The sequence below is a fragment of the Trichoderma atroviride genome, chromosome 4, assembly GCF_020647795.1.
Source record: "Trichoderma atroviride chromosome 4, complete sequence".
Classification (NCBI taxonomy): Eukaryota; Fungi; Ascomycota; class Sordariomycetes; order Hypocreales; family Hypocreaceae; genus Trichoderma; species Trichoderma atroviride.
Genome location: NC_089403.1, coordinates 3217321 through 3232087, shown reverse-complemented (window position 1 = coordinate 3232087; position 14767 = coordinate 3217321). Strand labels below are relative to the sequence as shown.

The following is a 14767-nucleotide window of genomic DNA, read 5'->3' as shown; positions in this document are numbered from 1 at the left end:
CTCAGCGACAAGGCATCCACGAGGTGCCCAGCCCATGTACCTGTGTACCTCTGTAGGATCGGCCAAATCACAGGCGCCACACAACCACTTTACGCGAAGCGCTACGGTCGCGTCTCCAGAGGCTAGAGTATACCTGATCAACTTGTGTTCACCTTTTTGTCAGTTTACCAATTCTGCCACCAGAAGCAGCCGCGTCTCTTCCCTTCTCTCTGCACACATAAAAGCCAGCGACTTGCCGATTCTCTTGCATTTGCGCCACGACTGGGCTTTCGCTTCTCCGCCGCACGTCGTTTTCCAGGCATCATCTCCACGGTTACCGACTTTCTTGGTTGCCCCTCCGACGACTTCTTCGTCCCTTCTATCCCTTCGACGACTGGACCCTGCGCAAACTTTTCCCCATCGCCTTGTTCAATTGAGATTCGCTCGCAGCCAACACATCATCTCTGCTAATTGCCTGTTGTTATTTTCTCGAAAATCCGCCACCATGTCTGTCGTGTCACTTCTTGGCGTTAGGGTGATGAATAACCCCGCCAAATTCACCGACAAGTACGAGTTTGAGATCACATTCGAGTGCCTTGAGTCGCTTGAGAAGGGTGAGTCGTGTTGATGTAGCACCCCGAATCTATTGCTATGCGGTTTTCTAACTGACTGCGCACAGATCTCGAGTGGAAGCTGACCTACGTCGGATCCGCTACTTCGTAAGAACGACCATCTTCGTTGGGCATCATCCCCTCCCTCCAGTTCTAACCCATCGCAGCGATCAATATGACCAGGAGCTAGACTCCCTTCTTGTCGGTCCCATTCCGGTTGGAGTCAACAAATTCGTCTTCGAGGCCGAGGCTCCCAACACCACTCGCATCCCCGACGCTGATGTCCTTGGCGTGACGGTCATCCTCCTGACCTGCGCCTACGATGGCCGCGAGTTTGTGCGCGTCGGATACTACGTCAACAACGAGTACGACTCGGATGAGCTCAACGCTGAGCCACCTGCGAAGCCGATCATTGAGAGGGTGAAGCGAAACGTCCTCGCCGAGAAGCCACGTGTGACCCGTTTCGCTATCAAATGGTGAGAACACATGCTGCATCAAACATTAAATGACAAATTCTAATGGTGTTGTCAATAGGGACTCTGAGCTCTCTGCGCCCCCTGAATTCCCTCCTGAGCAACCTGAGGCCGACCTTGCTGCGGACGAGGAAGAGTACGGTGCTGAGGAAGCCGAGGACGAGGCTGCCGAAGAGGCTGCTGACGAAGCGGTCGCCAAAGGAAAGGGCGAAGACGATGAGATGGCTGGCATTGAGAGCGAGCACCAGAACGGACATGATCACGATCATGAAGAGGACGAGATGTCCGAAGATGGCAGCGTTGACATTGAGGGCGAGAGTGAAGACGAGCTAGAGGAAGAGGAAGAAGGCGAAGGCGGGGCGGATGGTGATGATGATGCCATGGAGGTTGATGGTGCCGCCGCCGCTCACAACCCCGTTTCAGTCGTGTCGTAATTCACACCATCACGCAGCTCCGACGAGCTTTTTCTGTGTTCGGGTATTGAGCACACTTTGCTTTTATGGCGTTGTGCCATTTAGACGGGACATAGAGTTACGAAGACACTATGGGATGGGATGGCATCGGCTAGGAGGGAGGGGTGGATAGGCGGTTTCGGTATAATTGGTGATATCCTCAAAGATCTTGTTATAATTAGTGACAAGAAGACAAAATGATAGCATATGACGGATGACGGCACTGGATGTCGAGGCTACCATGGTGTCGATAATGGACCATGTTTGTGACTAAGGAGCATTTGTCGTCGGCCGCCGGAGTGGACGTCTCATCGCCCCGTCGGACAGACGGAGCATCGACGTTATTCCTGCCGTCTCCATGCCTCGTGCGAGATCTGCGTCACGGGCTGCGCAAGCGGAATCTTGAAGCCTCTCCGCACTCGGCTGAAGCAGAGATTTACTATTGCTATCATGTATGTATGTGCCGCGAAGCCCCCCACGCACTTTGGTATGACAAGCAGGTATCTATAATGATGGAAACCTCAGTTTGGGGCGTTGCCGCCAGTTTCATGGCCTCGGCCGCCTCCAGCCGCACCAACCCGCCTGTCCACGCTTAGACGGGCAAAAGACCACCTCAGCCTCACTTTTGCTCGCCTCACTTTTTGAGCGCCAAGAAGCGACTTTACTCAAAAGCGAACATGCTGGACAACAGCGAAGGCAGCAAAGGATGCCCCTTGTTAACCACACCAGGACACCGAGCTAAAAACAATTAGACAGCCGTCGGCCTTGTTCCCCGGCGCCTTGGAGGATGGACCTGTGCTCACAGGACACAGCTGCACGTGGGGTTGTGCGACGCCATCGCTCAGCCTTTTCGCATCGCGCAAAACTGCTGCAGCCTGTAACGGGCGCCAAGGCAAAAGGAATGGCATTGTTCTTTTTTCGCATTTTCATGCTGCAGCTCTAAAGCATGTGCCTGGCTTTGTAATAAAGAACACGTAGGCGGGCGACTCCGAAGCACTGCAGCAGTGCTGCGTCATCCTGTTTTTGGCCTCGGTGGATGGAAGAGGCAGCCGAGCTGAGCTGAGGTCTGGGGTTTGAAGTTGGATACATGTATATAACGCCCTCCTTGTGTTGTGAGATTCGATAATATGGACGCTCTTTGCTTCTTTTGCTACTTTTGCAGTATTGTAGAATTATTGTTGCTGTTGCTAAATAATAAAACAAGACTCAGATACTTGATATCATCATCCTTGGATTTGATCAAACAAGATATTCAACTCAGCCATGGCTGCTCAGCCGCGCGGCAACACCAGCTTGGAAGAGCTCGTCAGATCGGTCGAGCATCATCACGAGCAGTATCTGCGCAGCCTCCACAGCTTCCATGAAACCCTCGGCGCCCATAAACGAGAGCGCTCCGACATCCACGGCCTGGCAACGCCTCCTCTGCGAGCGCTCACCTTCACCAGCGATGCCAACAGCATCCTGCTGCCTCGTCCACGTCGCGATACTCCCGATACATGCACCCATGAACGCCCATCATATTATCCCTCTCCCCGGATCCTTCCACTTACGCCAAATCTCAACCATCCCACCGGCAGTGGCTATGGCAGCATCCCGGACGAAGAGATTCCCTTCATCCCTCTTCTCGATGGTTCGTCTGCTCGTCATGTTCCGGCTGAGGGCACGTCTTCACAGGTCCGCGGGAAACTCGCACCAAGGAGCTTCTCCGACGAAGAACTCATCAAGCATCTTCGTGACTCGGACTTTTGCAACGACTTCTCCAGCCGGCTCGACGACAAGGATGAGCCTTTGCCGTCGTGGGAAATCGATTCCATGCAGTCTTTTCGCGAGTCTGCTGCTGCTGAGGGAGAGCGTTTTGACAGCTCAACGTTTGAAGTATACGAGGTTGGGCAGGATGATAGGCCTGTCAAGACGACCTTGGATGTTGATGTCCAAGGCTTCGTCAGATATGTTGGCGAAGAGCCGCCAGAGTCGCCCGAGTTTATCGTCGATGCGCCGATTGTTTGGGAGTCTATCAAGGAAGTCAACTTTGGCGGCCAGGCTGTTGGTCGGATCACGTACGTTGTGCTCTGCCCCTTTTATTCCGTCGTCATCATCCACTACTCATTCGTTTGTTTGTTTTGATCCAGGTATATGCCACCTCTACTACCTCTACTAATACCAGAGATAGCATCGTCCAAGAGCCGACGCCACTTATGCTCGCCGCCCTACATCTCACCATGTCGCCTCACTTCGACATGACGGAGCTCCTTCACCACCTCCTCTCCGACGACCCCAACGGCGGCCGAACCCACGCCTTCATGCATCGAGCCTACGAGCGATCTCCATCTTCATCAGCTTATGCATCTTCAGCATCTCCCATGCTGTCCCCCCTAAACATATCCAACAACATAAAGGGCGGCGGCACATCGTCATTCTCTTCCTCCTCTCATCTCCGCCAACGATCCTTCTTCTTCGTCTTCAAATACTACACCCTCGTCCCTAAAGATCTTGACCCGGCCCCCTGGCAGCTCTACGAAAGACGCCCTTCGGACAAACGCCTCGACGACCACATCGACATTGCCGAATGCGGCTCCATCCTTGCCCTCTCTCTAGAAGGCGAGCCAACCAAGACGCTCAAAATGCGGCCTCGCAGAGAGCGCGCCAAGGAAGGCTTCCTCTTCGACACATTCGGGCCCTGGCACCTCCTCAGCATCCAGAGCTTCCCCGACGACGAACACACAGTCAGGGGCGACGACTTCCAGGAGCTCAAAAGATTCTGCAACGGCCCGTACGCCTTCCTAGAGCTCCTGATAACAGAGTACCGCGACGCCGGCAAAAGGAACCAGATCCTCCACGAGCGCATCACCAAGCTCATCACGCCTCCCACGGAATTCATGTTCAACCACCACCTCCGCGACAAGCTCCTCTTCGAAGACAAGCACTTCACCTACATCCGCCGCTACTTCTGGGCCTACAACACCCTCGCCGTCATAAACACCGGCATCAAGGCCATGATCGCCGCCTACGTCGACACCTTCACCGACGACTTCTGGGCCGGCACGCATCCGCTGCTGTGGCCGCACCCTTCGCCGCCGCAGTCCCCCGAGGCAATGGACTATGCCGCCAAGATGGCTGTCTTGCGGAGGGAGCTGGATAAGGTCGTGAGTGACCTGAGTGAGGTGCTGAAGCGGAATGAGCGCACGCGAAAGGAGATTGAGAATCTGAGGGATCAGCTGTTTAGCGGGAGTTCGATCAAGGAGAGCAGACGGGCTATCGATCAGGGGGATAATATCCGCATTCTGACTGTGATTAGCATGCTCTTTTTGCCTCTTACGTTTGTAACTGTAAGTGAAGCCACCATTCTATATCCCTCATCACAAGATGGCATCAAGTGTCATCATATACCAACAGTAACAACCATAAACATCCATGTATTTACAATGTCTATAAGATACTAACAAATCAAACCAACAGTCCGTCTTCGGCATCACAGAGCTCCATATCCCCGTAACAGACTGGCGCTTCCCCGTCACAATGGTCCTCGTCGGCGTCCCCTTCATCATCCTCCTCTACCTCATCCAAACCCGGCCCTTTGTCCAGTGCATCCAAAAGATTCACGAGTTATCTCTCTCGCTCCTCCATCTACTCGTCCGTCTCTTCGGCTTCTTACCCCGTCTCTTTCGCGAGCTGCACTCTTCTACTTCTAGAGATGCCCGGTCTGTATCTGCGCTTTCGCCGTCCAAAGGCCGCAAGAGGAGGCTCACTATGAGACGGCCAGCTGAATGTGGTGGCCCTGGAGGGAATAGCGGCGCTGGTGGTAACCACAAACCATCGTGGCGTCGGCCATGGGCTTTGATGAGAAGAACAGCTGGCGGGGATGAGAAAGACATAGTATAAACTTTGTAAATATTTGAACAAGGCATGCCTTACAGTGCACCATACAGATTGTCGACTATTATAGAATAGACAACATTAGACCAGTAACTAGAGAGTACATCACAAGAATAGAGAAAGAAATAGAAGAGCTCCTGGTGCGTACCACTTCATTCAAAACTAGGTAGATAAAAATACAGCGTAACCTTCCAACACTCTCCCACTAGATTGTCGCATTGCCAAAGATATTCATTATTAATGACAGCGAGGAGAAGGGAAGTGTAAGCAATAGAAAAGAGCAAAACAAAACGAACTATCCATTCGCATAAGATTTCGAAAATACCTCCCTATTCATGGACCAGCCATTGGAAGGGGAAAACACATAATACGGCATCTCTCCTTCCCATCATTACCAAAGGTATAAATAAAGTATCGTGACAGACCATCCACCTGCTCCAAGGGAAATAAAAATAAATAAAAAACGAAAATGATAGAGAAACTGTAGTTGAAAACTAGGAGCGTACCAAAGGCGCATTACTAGTTGACACACTCAAACAAGGGAAACGAAAAAGGTTTCCGTGATGCTCCATAACGCCCGGTGCCTTCTTTTCCGCCATCCCTCCATTCCCCCCTTTTGCATATAGTCGTGATGCGTTGAGTATGATATGCATTCGACATGGCAGCAAAATTAGTATTAGCTGTGGCCATCATCGGACGTAATTTACCACCCCTTCTTCCGAGCAAATCTCTTGTTGAGCAGTGCAAGGACTTTGGGGACGTTAAATTGAACGTATTCGAGATCCAGCTCGTCTTGGTTATCCTTCTGCATCTCAAGCAGATCATCGAGCTTGAGGTCGAGTTCGAGCAATCCTCGGTTTCGACCTTTTTTTTTTTTTCATATGTTAGCGATAAATCGTAGAGGCTAAGACCTGGGAAGAGAAAAGGCCTTACCTTTGTAATGTAGGGAAATGACAAATGTACCAGGCAGTGGGCTGGTGAAGTTGAAGTAGATGTTGGCCCGTCTGTTATCCGGGACATTACTCTTCTGAATAACACCCTCCTTCTCAAGCTGCTGATGAGTAAACTTGTACGGTCCGAGAACCTGCTGCTTTTGCTGCTTTCGCTTAGTGCCTTCGCTCTGGGATCGCACATTGTGGAGGTAGCTCTTGTATGTGTCAAGTTGTCCAACTAAATAGGCGTTGTGATCACGGATTGTCTTGAAGACTTCCTCGAGCTTCTCAGTCTCAGCAATCACAGCATCCTTCAACGAACCCAGATGCTGGAGCTCCTGCTCAACCTCATCCCTCAACAGATCAAACTGGTCGGCTTTGTCGATGACGCCAAGCTCTTGGAGCTGGGACAAGAGCTCCATGGCCCTGATACCTTTACGCACCATGACGGCGTCATTGCGGCTGGTGGCAGCAGCATCCGCAACACGCTCAAGCCGTAGCGGCCGCTTAGAAACGGCACTGCTCTGAGGAATCGTTCGCATAATCTGCACAAAGATGGACTTGGCTTCCATAAAGTACACTTCCTCCTGTGTAATATCCAGAGCCGCGGTCAAGTCATCTATTGCAGTCTCCCATCTGCTAAACAGGGGAAGGTTGATGACTCGGTTCTCTTTGCGAGGTACTTGAGGAGGGGCTGGACCCAGCTCAGATACGATGATGGCCAGGTGCGATGCCTCATCCTTGCACAATTCGGTGTTGTGCTTGTCAATCAGCGAGTGCATTGCGTAGACTTCGTTCAGCGTAATCTCGAGTCCAAGGTCCTTTTTGGAAAGAGCGACGTAATTGTCCATTTCCAGGCTTTCATAAAAGTCACCAACTTCACACAAGTCAAGCATGAACTTGTTGATCCTGTCCTTGTTCTGTTGGATAAAGGGCTGGAGCTTAGCCATGTATGGCTCCTTGGCATAAGAGGGCTTGTTTGCCAGGTTTTGGAGCATCTTGGCAATCAGAGTAAGGGTTCGGCGAGGGCGTTCGGCGGGCGTTCCGTCAATGAGCATGTATGACTTGGGGGTGACAATGGCTGGGTTGATGAAGCGCAAGAAGAAAAAGCCACCGATCAAAGTACAGATAATCTGGTCGTTAGCATCAGGATATTTGCGCTTCGTCAAGCTTCTAATCTGCTTGCAGATCCAGCGAATGCCGTAAGGGGCCTCCTCCAGCCCGTCAATGATGGTAGACAAGAAACCATTGGCAATCTCAATGAGCATGGTCAGTCGCGGTTCTATAATGGCCTGCACCTGAGGATTCTCTGCGGCCTGTTCGGCAGTAACGCCCTTGGGAAGATTGGGAGGCAGTGTGCCAGTATCTTCTTCAATCTGCTCGACCATGCGCTCATACACTTTGAGGGGGTTAATCTCCAAATCCAGGTCTCGCAACTCGATTAAGCTGTTGATCCTATCAGCCAGCGAAATCTTCAGAAAGCTCTGGCCCGGGCCTCTGCGTGTGTAGGTCGTCATCATGCGTGAGACGGGTGTGTTGGCTCGAAGTAGCGAGGAGTAGTCAGGAGTGTTATCGAATTGGTAGGTGAGGACAGACTAAGTAGCAAAGAGGACCTGTTAGCTGGAAAGGCGCTGCAATCGCAACCACGCCTACAGGGCATCGTACCTGAAACATGGTGAGCAGCAGATGCTCTTCTCGACTTTCATACTGATTTCCGTAAATGGTGAACATGACCGTCTGCAGAAGCGAGTCGATTTCCGACATTGAGACGAGTCGGCATAGATGAGCAATGTGCCGAGGCTCAGATTGCAAGAGAAACAAGAGGTTGCCGTATTTCTGAGTCTTGTCGTCATTGGGAAAGACACCTTCTTCCATTTCGCCTTCTTCAAGATGGCTGGCCACTTCGTTTTGCTGCATGGGCATTAGCAAGTGTCATCAGAGCATAAACCACACCACACTTTATACACGTACTTCTTCCAGCGCCATGCGGTTTTGGATAAGCAGCGCAATTCTCGAATCGAGGTAGCGGACGTCCTTTTCGAGGACAAAATTCTTCTTCGATTGGGAGGATATTTTGGATTTGAGATCCCGTAGGGCTTTCTGGGCTGTAGATTGGGGACGTCAGTCCAAAGTTATCAAAAGGGGAAGCAAGGTCCGCAGCTGTGGCTGGTGCATTCTCACCTTTAGCGAGATCGTCCTCAATTTGCATCTCTCCTTCATTCGCGGTCATGGACATGTACAGCGCGGACATGGAGTACCGCTTCGACTGGCGCGCCGAGCGCGAGCCATCGTAGGTGGACATTGTGTTTTGGCGCGAGAGCTGTTGGAAGGAAGATGTTGATGCTGTGGAGGCTCTCGAAGGGGTATGCAGCATGACAGGCATTATGGGTATTGGCGCTGTGCGACCGAAGGGAGGGTCGGGCCTTGTCGCCCCAGGGCCTCGGAATTGTTGACGATGGGGAAGATGATGGCTGCTTCTAAGCGATAATGCTCATCACTCGACAAGGTTGTCGTCTAATCGGAGTTTGCTCAGGCTGATTGGAATTTGATTTTTTTTTATTTCATGCGTTGTCGATGAGACCGATGGAGGCGATGGAGGGGAACAGACAGGCTGTGGCCACCAAAGAGAAGGCAGTAAAAATTAGAAGAAGAAAGAGAGAGAAGCTCAGAACAAATGCAATTGTTAATGGCACGCTCGTAGTACAGTTTGCGTCGGCTTCGGAGGAGCTTCACAGGCGATTCAGCGATGGTGTAACGATTCGATCGAGGGTATCCCGTGCAGTTCGAAGAATGGGCGAGGAAAAAGCGAGAGCGCTGGCGTCAAAAATCGCTTTTCGAATCAAGTAGCGTTTGGAATCCTATTTCGACCAAGCAAAAAGAAGAGGACAAAAGCTATGCTCGATGCTTCAGAAAGACAGGAACACACGTGCTGAATCCAAAAAAGAAAGAAAGAAAGAAACGAGGATGATTGATTAAGAGGCGAGATGGTCGGTCGCGCAGGAGAGAAAGCTGGATAGAGACGTCAGGACAGCGTCGCTAGCCGAGCGGTGCACAGGCAAATCTCGGTTCGAGCGAGAGAGAGACGCGGAAGGCAGAGGTTTGAGTCGGGCAGAGACGATGCGAGGCGAGGCGATGCGATGCAGAAACAAGGTGCCGCGGCGTCTCGTCTAAGCTGGCGCGCAGGAGTTGCAGGACGGATGAGACGAGGGCACAGCGCAGCAGGAAATAGGTTCCAAGGTTTGTGGCTGCGACGGCTGGTGGTGATGGTGGTATCGAGAGAGCAGCGCATTAAAACTGGAGCAGCGCGTCTTGTTTGGGGGCTCGAGGAGAGGGGAAGCACGTCGGGTCCAGGGGCTGCAGCGGATTGTCCCAATCAGCACAGGCGAGCAGATCCCAGCAGCACCAGAGGCTAGGCGGGCCTTCAGGTTGCGGCGACGACGTCTGGCGAGTTGATGTGCAAAACAAGCCCCAGAGCAGCGTGCCTGGAGCGCCACACGCGGACTCCATTCCTTAGCGCACGACGCCGCTAGCAGCAGGCAGGCCCAGGCACTAGCACTGCTGTACGACGGCCGCCCTGCAGCGGTCTGGGGTAGCGCTGCCAGGCCCTGCTCAGGGACAGACGACGGAGTACCCGCCCGTCTATCGGAAAAGGCTGCAGTGCACCAACCACGCTTGGCAGGGCTCTTGGCCAGGGGTGTCGGTGGCGCACACCACCATCGCTAGTGGCCTCCATAGCGCTGCCATGGCTCTTTGGCGACGAGAGGCCGTCACCTGCATATTGCACTGGTCCATACAGCGAGCATGCAGCCATCTCAGCGCTGGAAGGACGCCCCGTCACACCGCGGGATTCTCTGCACAGTCACTTGGGCGTTGGAGAATGGTGGAGGGTCTCTCCTGATGCGGCATGTAGGCGTCAGGGTGCGCCGACGAATGATGTGATTCATGGGGCCATCCGTGGCATCAAGAGCTGCAAAACTGCATGAAGTCTGGTGCAACTGCTGTCCAAGGTACATGTATCAGTGTGCGGGTACATGTACGCGTGCTCTGTTAACAGAGCACAGCCCATGTTTCTTTCGCTCCAGTCACATATCAGGCACTAGTATGACTTGTACTAGCATCTCTCTCGGTCTCTCTCTCGTGCCGTTCTTAAAATTTAATTCTTCAATCCACCATCGTCATCCCGCGGCAGGGCGCTACGTTAATATCCCAAGACACGAGAAAAGAAAAGAAAAAAAAGATAGTCCAGGGCATAGTGCCGTCTAGCCTTGCTTCGAACGCAGCAAAGGGCATTTAGCACGAGTAAGGTGCTGATCCAATGTGCAATCCAGAGGGGCGGCGGGGTAGCGCTGCGTGTAGCGCCGAGCCAAGGGCATGTACCTGCTACTCGGCCTGAGTTTGGCATCAAGCGTCCTGGAGCTGCTACAGTATTTGGACAAGTCCAAAGTCTGGACGTCGTATTGGCCTGCCCATCGCTATTTTGAGCGGCAATGATACCCTCAAGAGCCTTGGCTAGCTCCAGCCACCGGATAAAGTACACATGTGCCGTCAATGATACTTTTTGCAGCAGCAGGCCAGCAACATGGCCCCCATGAAGTCGTACTCGTGCCAGTAAGCGAGCAAGCAGGCAAACGAGGCTCGGCGAAAAAGTCAAACACGGTGTTTTCGACCACTTCCCGCCTTGCCAGCATTTTCTCTGCTGCGTTCGCCTCACAACGTTGAAACTGTGGACGCCGCGTCTCAGATATCTACGGGTACAATGCAGTTTATTCAGGGGTTTTAGGATGACGTCTGGCCTCTTTTGTCGCCAGAACTAGCGTTCGTATGAGAGGCAGAGGCGTTCGCACAGACGGCTGTACTAGTACAAGATAATACTAAGGGATCAAATAGACGCAGGTTAGCAGCGACTAGTACAGAGTACCTGTTGCTCCGTGCAAAACTCAATACATGCACTCCAGACCAGCCCCTGGCAAGCGCCATGTATCATGTATCAGCACACTGATCAATCTTTTTGCTGAAACGCACCAGTTGCTGGTGAGCGGCCTGTCGCCATGTCTGGAGTAGCATGGGTGATGCGCCAGGGGCAGGTGGGGACTGGAGCCAGATATTGATGCCTTTGCCTGTCCTACAGTAGGTATTTCGCTGTAAGCGGAGGATGGTCTGCAACGCAAGTGCTGCTTCGATTTCGCCCCCTTGGCGCTGCGATTCTTGTATTCCGTGCGATGTCCTACTATATTTCTTGGACACGGCGTCGCAGTCTTGAGGATCGCCATGCAAAACATACGATTTTTTGTCGAATTGTTTATCCAGTTCCCAGTATCAAATCATGCTCAGCCCCTTACACGTGTCGACGAAGTAACGCATTCTGCTACGGCTACTGCTACTGCTACTGCTGTTCTACAGTACGTTTTACTGCAAATGATAGGCACCTCTCCCTCCACGGGCCGCAACCTTTCATGGCCTCCACTCACTCTCCCTGCACAAGCCCACTTACAAAAAATATCCGCTCGTCAAGGGGTCCCATGACTGGTTAGAAGAAAAAAAGTGAGATAAAATCGCTGGGGAGCGGGCTGGTGCCAAATGCGGCATAGGGCCAGGCACGGATTACGGAATGCCAACTGAATATAATTCCCGGGAAAAGGACTAAAAACGGCGAGAGGAAAAGGAAGAGAGATATGATCAATTCGTACAGATAGTAAGGAACAGTAGTACCGAATACAGAGGGATTATGGAGCATCAGGCTCGGATAGATAATCCAACCCTGGCGGCTGCGAAGATAACCGCCCTCCTCATGCAACTCCTCGTGTGCTAATGCAGTGATTCCTCTATATGGGTAAAGATCGATCTAATTATACTCTGTACGACCAACAATCTGCAAAGTATTCATGTTACTACAAGTCTATGCGCCTTGCTCGCCCCCCACGCTCTCTCTCTAGTCGGTAGAATCCACAAATCCTCAGGTCATCTCCCAAACGCGCACTCTTCGCTGAGGCCGCTCCGGCTCTGCCATGCCCGATATCTGACTGGTGTGTCCTTACACATGCGCATGCAGCCTGCGGTGCCTCTTGTCCCAGTCCTTCAATCTCACAGCAAACCCAGAACAATCCCAGAATGCAGGAAACTCCCCAACGGTCCATCACCAAAGCACGTCCCTCTGCACTGCCCGTGCTTTAACCCCCCCTGTGATCTGCTGGTTGCCGAGTGAGTTTTTTTGCCGGCATGGGTACGTCAGAATACATGTGCTTGTAGTAGCCCCTTTTGCCGGCAAGCCTCCCAAGCGCCACTAGTTCGTCCGGGACGTGATAGACGAAGCCATTCGACGGACAGGTGCATGAACCACTTCAACAGCCCGATGCTGGGAATTTTCAAGTAACAGTTGCCAATGTGAGTGCATATACAAGACGTACATGCACCGTGTTGTATCGTCATGCTATAGAGCAATAAAGTGCAAAGGTGTCAATTTCGTGTACATGTAGACCTCAACTGTAAGCTCGTATCATCCACCTAGCCTCTCCGTCTTGCTTTCGCTACGCAAACTATTAAATTGCGCGCGGAGCTAGATTGCATCTTAATTCTATCATTTGTGACGAGAAGAGGGGGAGATAGTGCGATGAGCGACAAATAAGGCAAAGTGCTTCGGCCTGTTGTTGGTGAACGAACTCTATCAACCCCTGTTTGTGGGCAAATATCGCGCTTGACAGTACGACCTAGTGTTGGACGCTTCAATGTTCTCTATTGTAAAGCATGCCGCGAGCAGGAGCCATAAACTTGATAAATGACGAAAGTATCACATATTCCTACATGCAATATTTTGAGAGACTTAGTAATTAATTGATGTTCCTATGGACGTCAACGACAATAGAATGCCCATATCATAGAGCTCCATGGTGATATTGGCCAATATGTAGGGTAAGACAGAGGATGCAATGTCCAACATGCAGTTACGAGTATATTACAGTGGCCAACATTGAACGGAGGACAAGAATTTACGGCGCGGGCGGGGCCGGCAGGCTATAAGCCGACGGGGCCCGGCTGACTGTACTAGTAGCTCGCGTCGTTGACGCCACTCGTCATTCTGAAGCTCACTCACCTTGTCCCTTTCTGCCATTCTCCCCCCGCCATCACCACTTTAGCTGTCAGGCAGTCTTACATACCCAAGCCCAAACACCGCTGATAATGGCGTTCCGTCTGCCCCTCCGCCGAATTGCCCTGGCACGCCCCGCCGCTGCGCGTGGCTTCCACTCCACGCCCCGGGCCTTTGTCAAGGCAGGGGACGAGCTCCCAAGCTTCGAGCTGTTCGAGAACTCAGCCGCCAGCAAGGTCAACCTGGCCGAGGAGTTCCAGAAGGGCAACGGCTACATTGTTGGCGTGCCCGGCGCCTTCACCGGCACCTGCTCCACCAAGCACATTCCCTCGTACATTAACCACCCCAACCTCAAGAGCTCCGGCCAGGTGTTTGTCGTCGCCGTCAATGACCCCTTTGTGTAAGGAATCGCAATCTCATCAAGACGCCTGAATATGATGGCTAATTGTCTTCTACAGCATGAAGGCTTGGCAAGATCAGCTGGACCCTGCCGGAGAGACTGGCGTGAGTTGTTGCTGCCATCAATTACCGCCAAAGAGAAGCTGCCGCTGATTTTTCCTAGATTCGATTTGTTGCCGATCCAACTGCCGAGTTCACAAAGGCACTTGAACTTGACTTTGACGATGCTGCCCCTGTCCTTGGCGGCACTCGAAGCAAGCGCTACGCCTTGAAGATTGAAAACGGCAAAGTCACTGCTGCTTATGTCGAGCCAGACAGCACAGGCACCGCCGGTGAGTTTTCATCTAATTTAAAGCATTGCTTAGGCGACAAGTATTGACCCATTGTTTCATTTAGTGTCAATGGCCGAGCAAGTTCTCAACTAAGAGGTAGAGCGAATGTATGGACAGAGATTTGGATTTATAGGAAACCGTTGTGCCTGGGCCATGTCAAGTCATGCTTGGCTTGCTCTCTTTTTGAGTATTAGTGTATACTATTGGCCACAAAGGAAACATGTTGCTCATACGCATCCAACAATGGAAATACTTATAGCTTTACAATGAATACATGTATACCGCTACTACTGCCGCACTTAAGAGTATATGGTAATCAAGTAATTTTATACATATACACCAACTGCCTTGTTGAGATATAGCTGGGGTGCTGGATAGCTTTCCTATTAAGAGACAAAAGTTCGTGCCTGAGTAGGTACATTGCACTACGGCTGCCCTTGATATAGGGATCATGGATGACATAAGACACTTGTAGCAAGCCTGTAAGCCTCCTGCCTGATGTGAATCCCTGGACAAGGCTTCGAAATATCTAGCTGAGACTGACCGTTCTCACTCTCACCAGGGACGCGGTCTTTATACACCGCTACTCGGCGTCTTACAAATAAGTTTTCCCTGTGGTGAATACATACACGTAC

At 51.8% G+C, this 14767-nt stretch overlaps 5 protein-coding genes across 5 annotated transcripts; 3 read left to right on the top strand and 2 right to left on the bottom strand.

Annotated features, from left to right (window-relative positions):
- Positions 1-141: 141 nt before the first annotated feature.
- Positions 142-2667, top strand: TrAtP1_008418 (uncharacterized protein). The gene is made up of 4 exons (XM_014086745.2): positions 142-593; positions 659-698; positions 758-1066; positions 1125-2667. The coding sequence occupies exons 1-4, from the start codon at positions 485-487 to the stop codon at positions 1495-1497; spliced, it is 831 nt and encodes a 276-aa protein (XP_013942220.1). The 5' UTR covers positions 142-484; the 3' UTR covers positions 1498-2667.
- TrAtP1_008417 (uncharacterized protein) lies at positions 2645-5409 on the top strand. The gene is made up of 3 exons (XM_014086744.2): positions 2645-3572; positions 3686-4841; positions 4972-5409. Exons 1-3 carry the CDS (start codon positions 2779-2781, stop codon positions 5392-5394), a joined length of 2373 nt encoding a protein of 790 aa, XP_013942219.2. The 5' UTR covers positions 2645-2778; the 3' UTR covers positions 5395-5409.
- Positions 5410-6091: 682 nt separating this feature from the next.
- Positions 6092-8703, bottom strand: TrAtP1_008416 (uncharacterized protein; the record flags this gene model as incomplete). Its single annotated transcript, XM_014086743.2, has 5 exons — positions 6092-6252; positions 6322-7915; positions 7986-8231; positions 8292-8425; positions 8502-8703. The coding sequence occupies 5 exons, from the start codon at positions 8701-8703 to the stop codon at positions 6092-6094; spliced, it is 2337 nt and encodes a 778-aa protein (XP_013942218.2).
- A 905-nt stretch (positions 8704-9608) lies between these two features.
- TrAtP1_008415 (uncharacterized protein) lies at positions 9609-9827 on the bottom strand (the record flags this gene model as incomplete). The annotated part of the gene is made up of 1 exon (XM_066113899.1): positions 9609-9827. The coding sequence occupies one exon, from the start codon at positions 9825-9827 to the stop codon at positions 9609-9611; it is 219 nt and encodes a 72-aa protein (XP_065969988.1).
- A 3545-nt stretch (positions 9828-13372) lies between these two features.
- Positions 13373-14419, top strand: TrAtP1_008414 (uncharacterized protein). Its single transcript, XM_014086742.2, has 4 exons — positions 13373-13801; positions 13860-13905; positions 13964-14132; positions 14197-14419. The coding sequence occupies exons 1-4, from the start codon at positions 13494-13496 to the stop codon at positions 14223-14225; spliced, it is 552 nt and encodes a 183-aa protein (XP_013942217.1). The 5' UTR covers positions 13373-13493; the 3' UTR covers positions 14226-14419.
- The last annotated feature ends 348 nt before the right edge of the window (positions 14420-14767 follow it).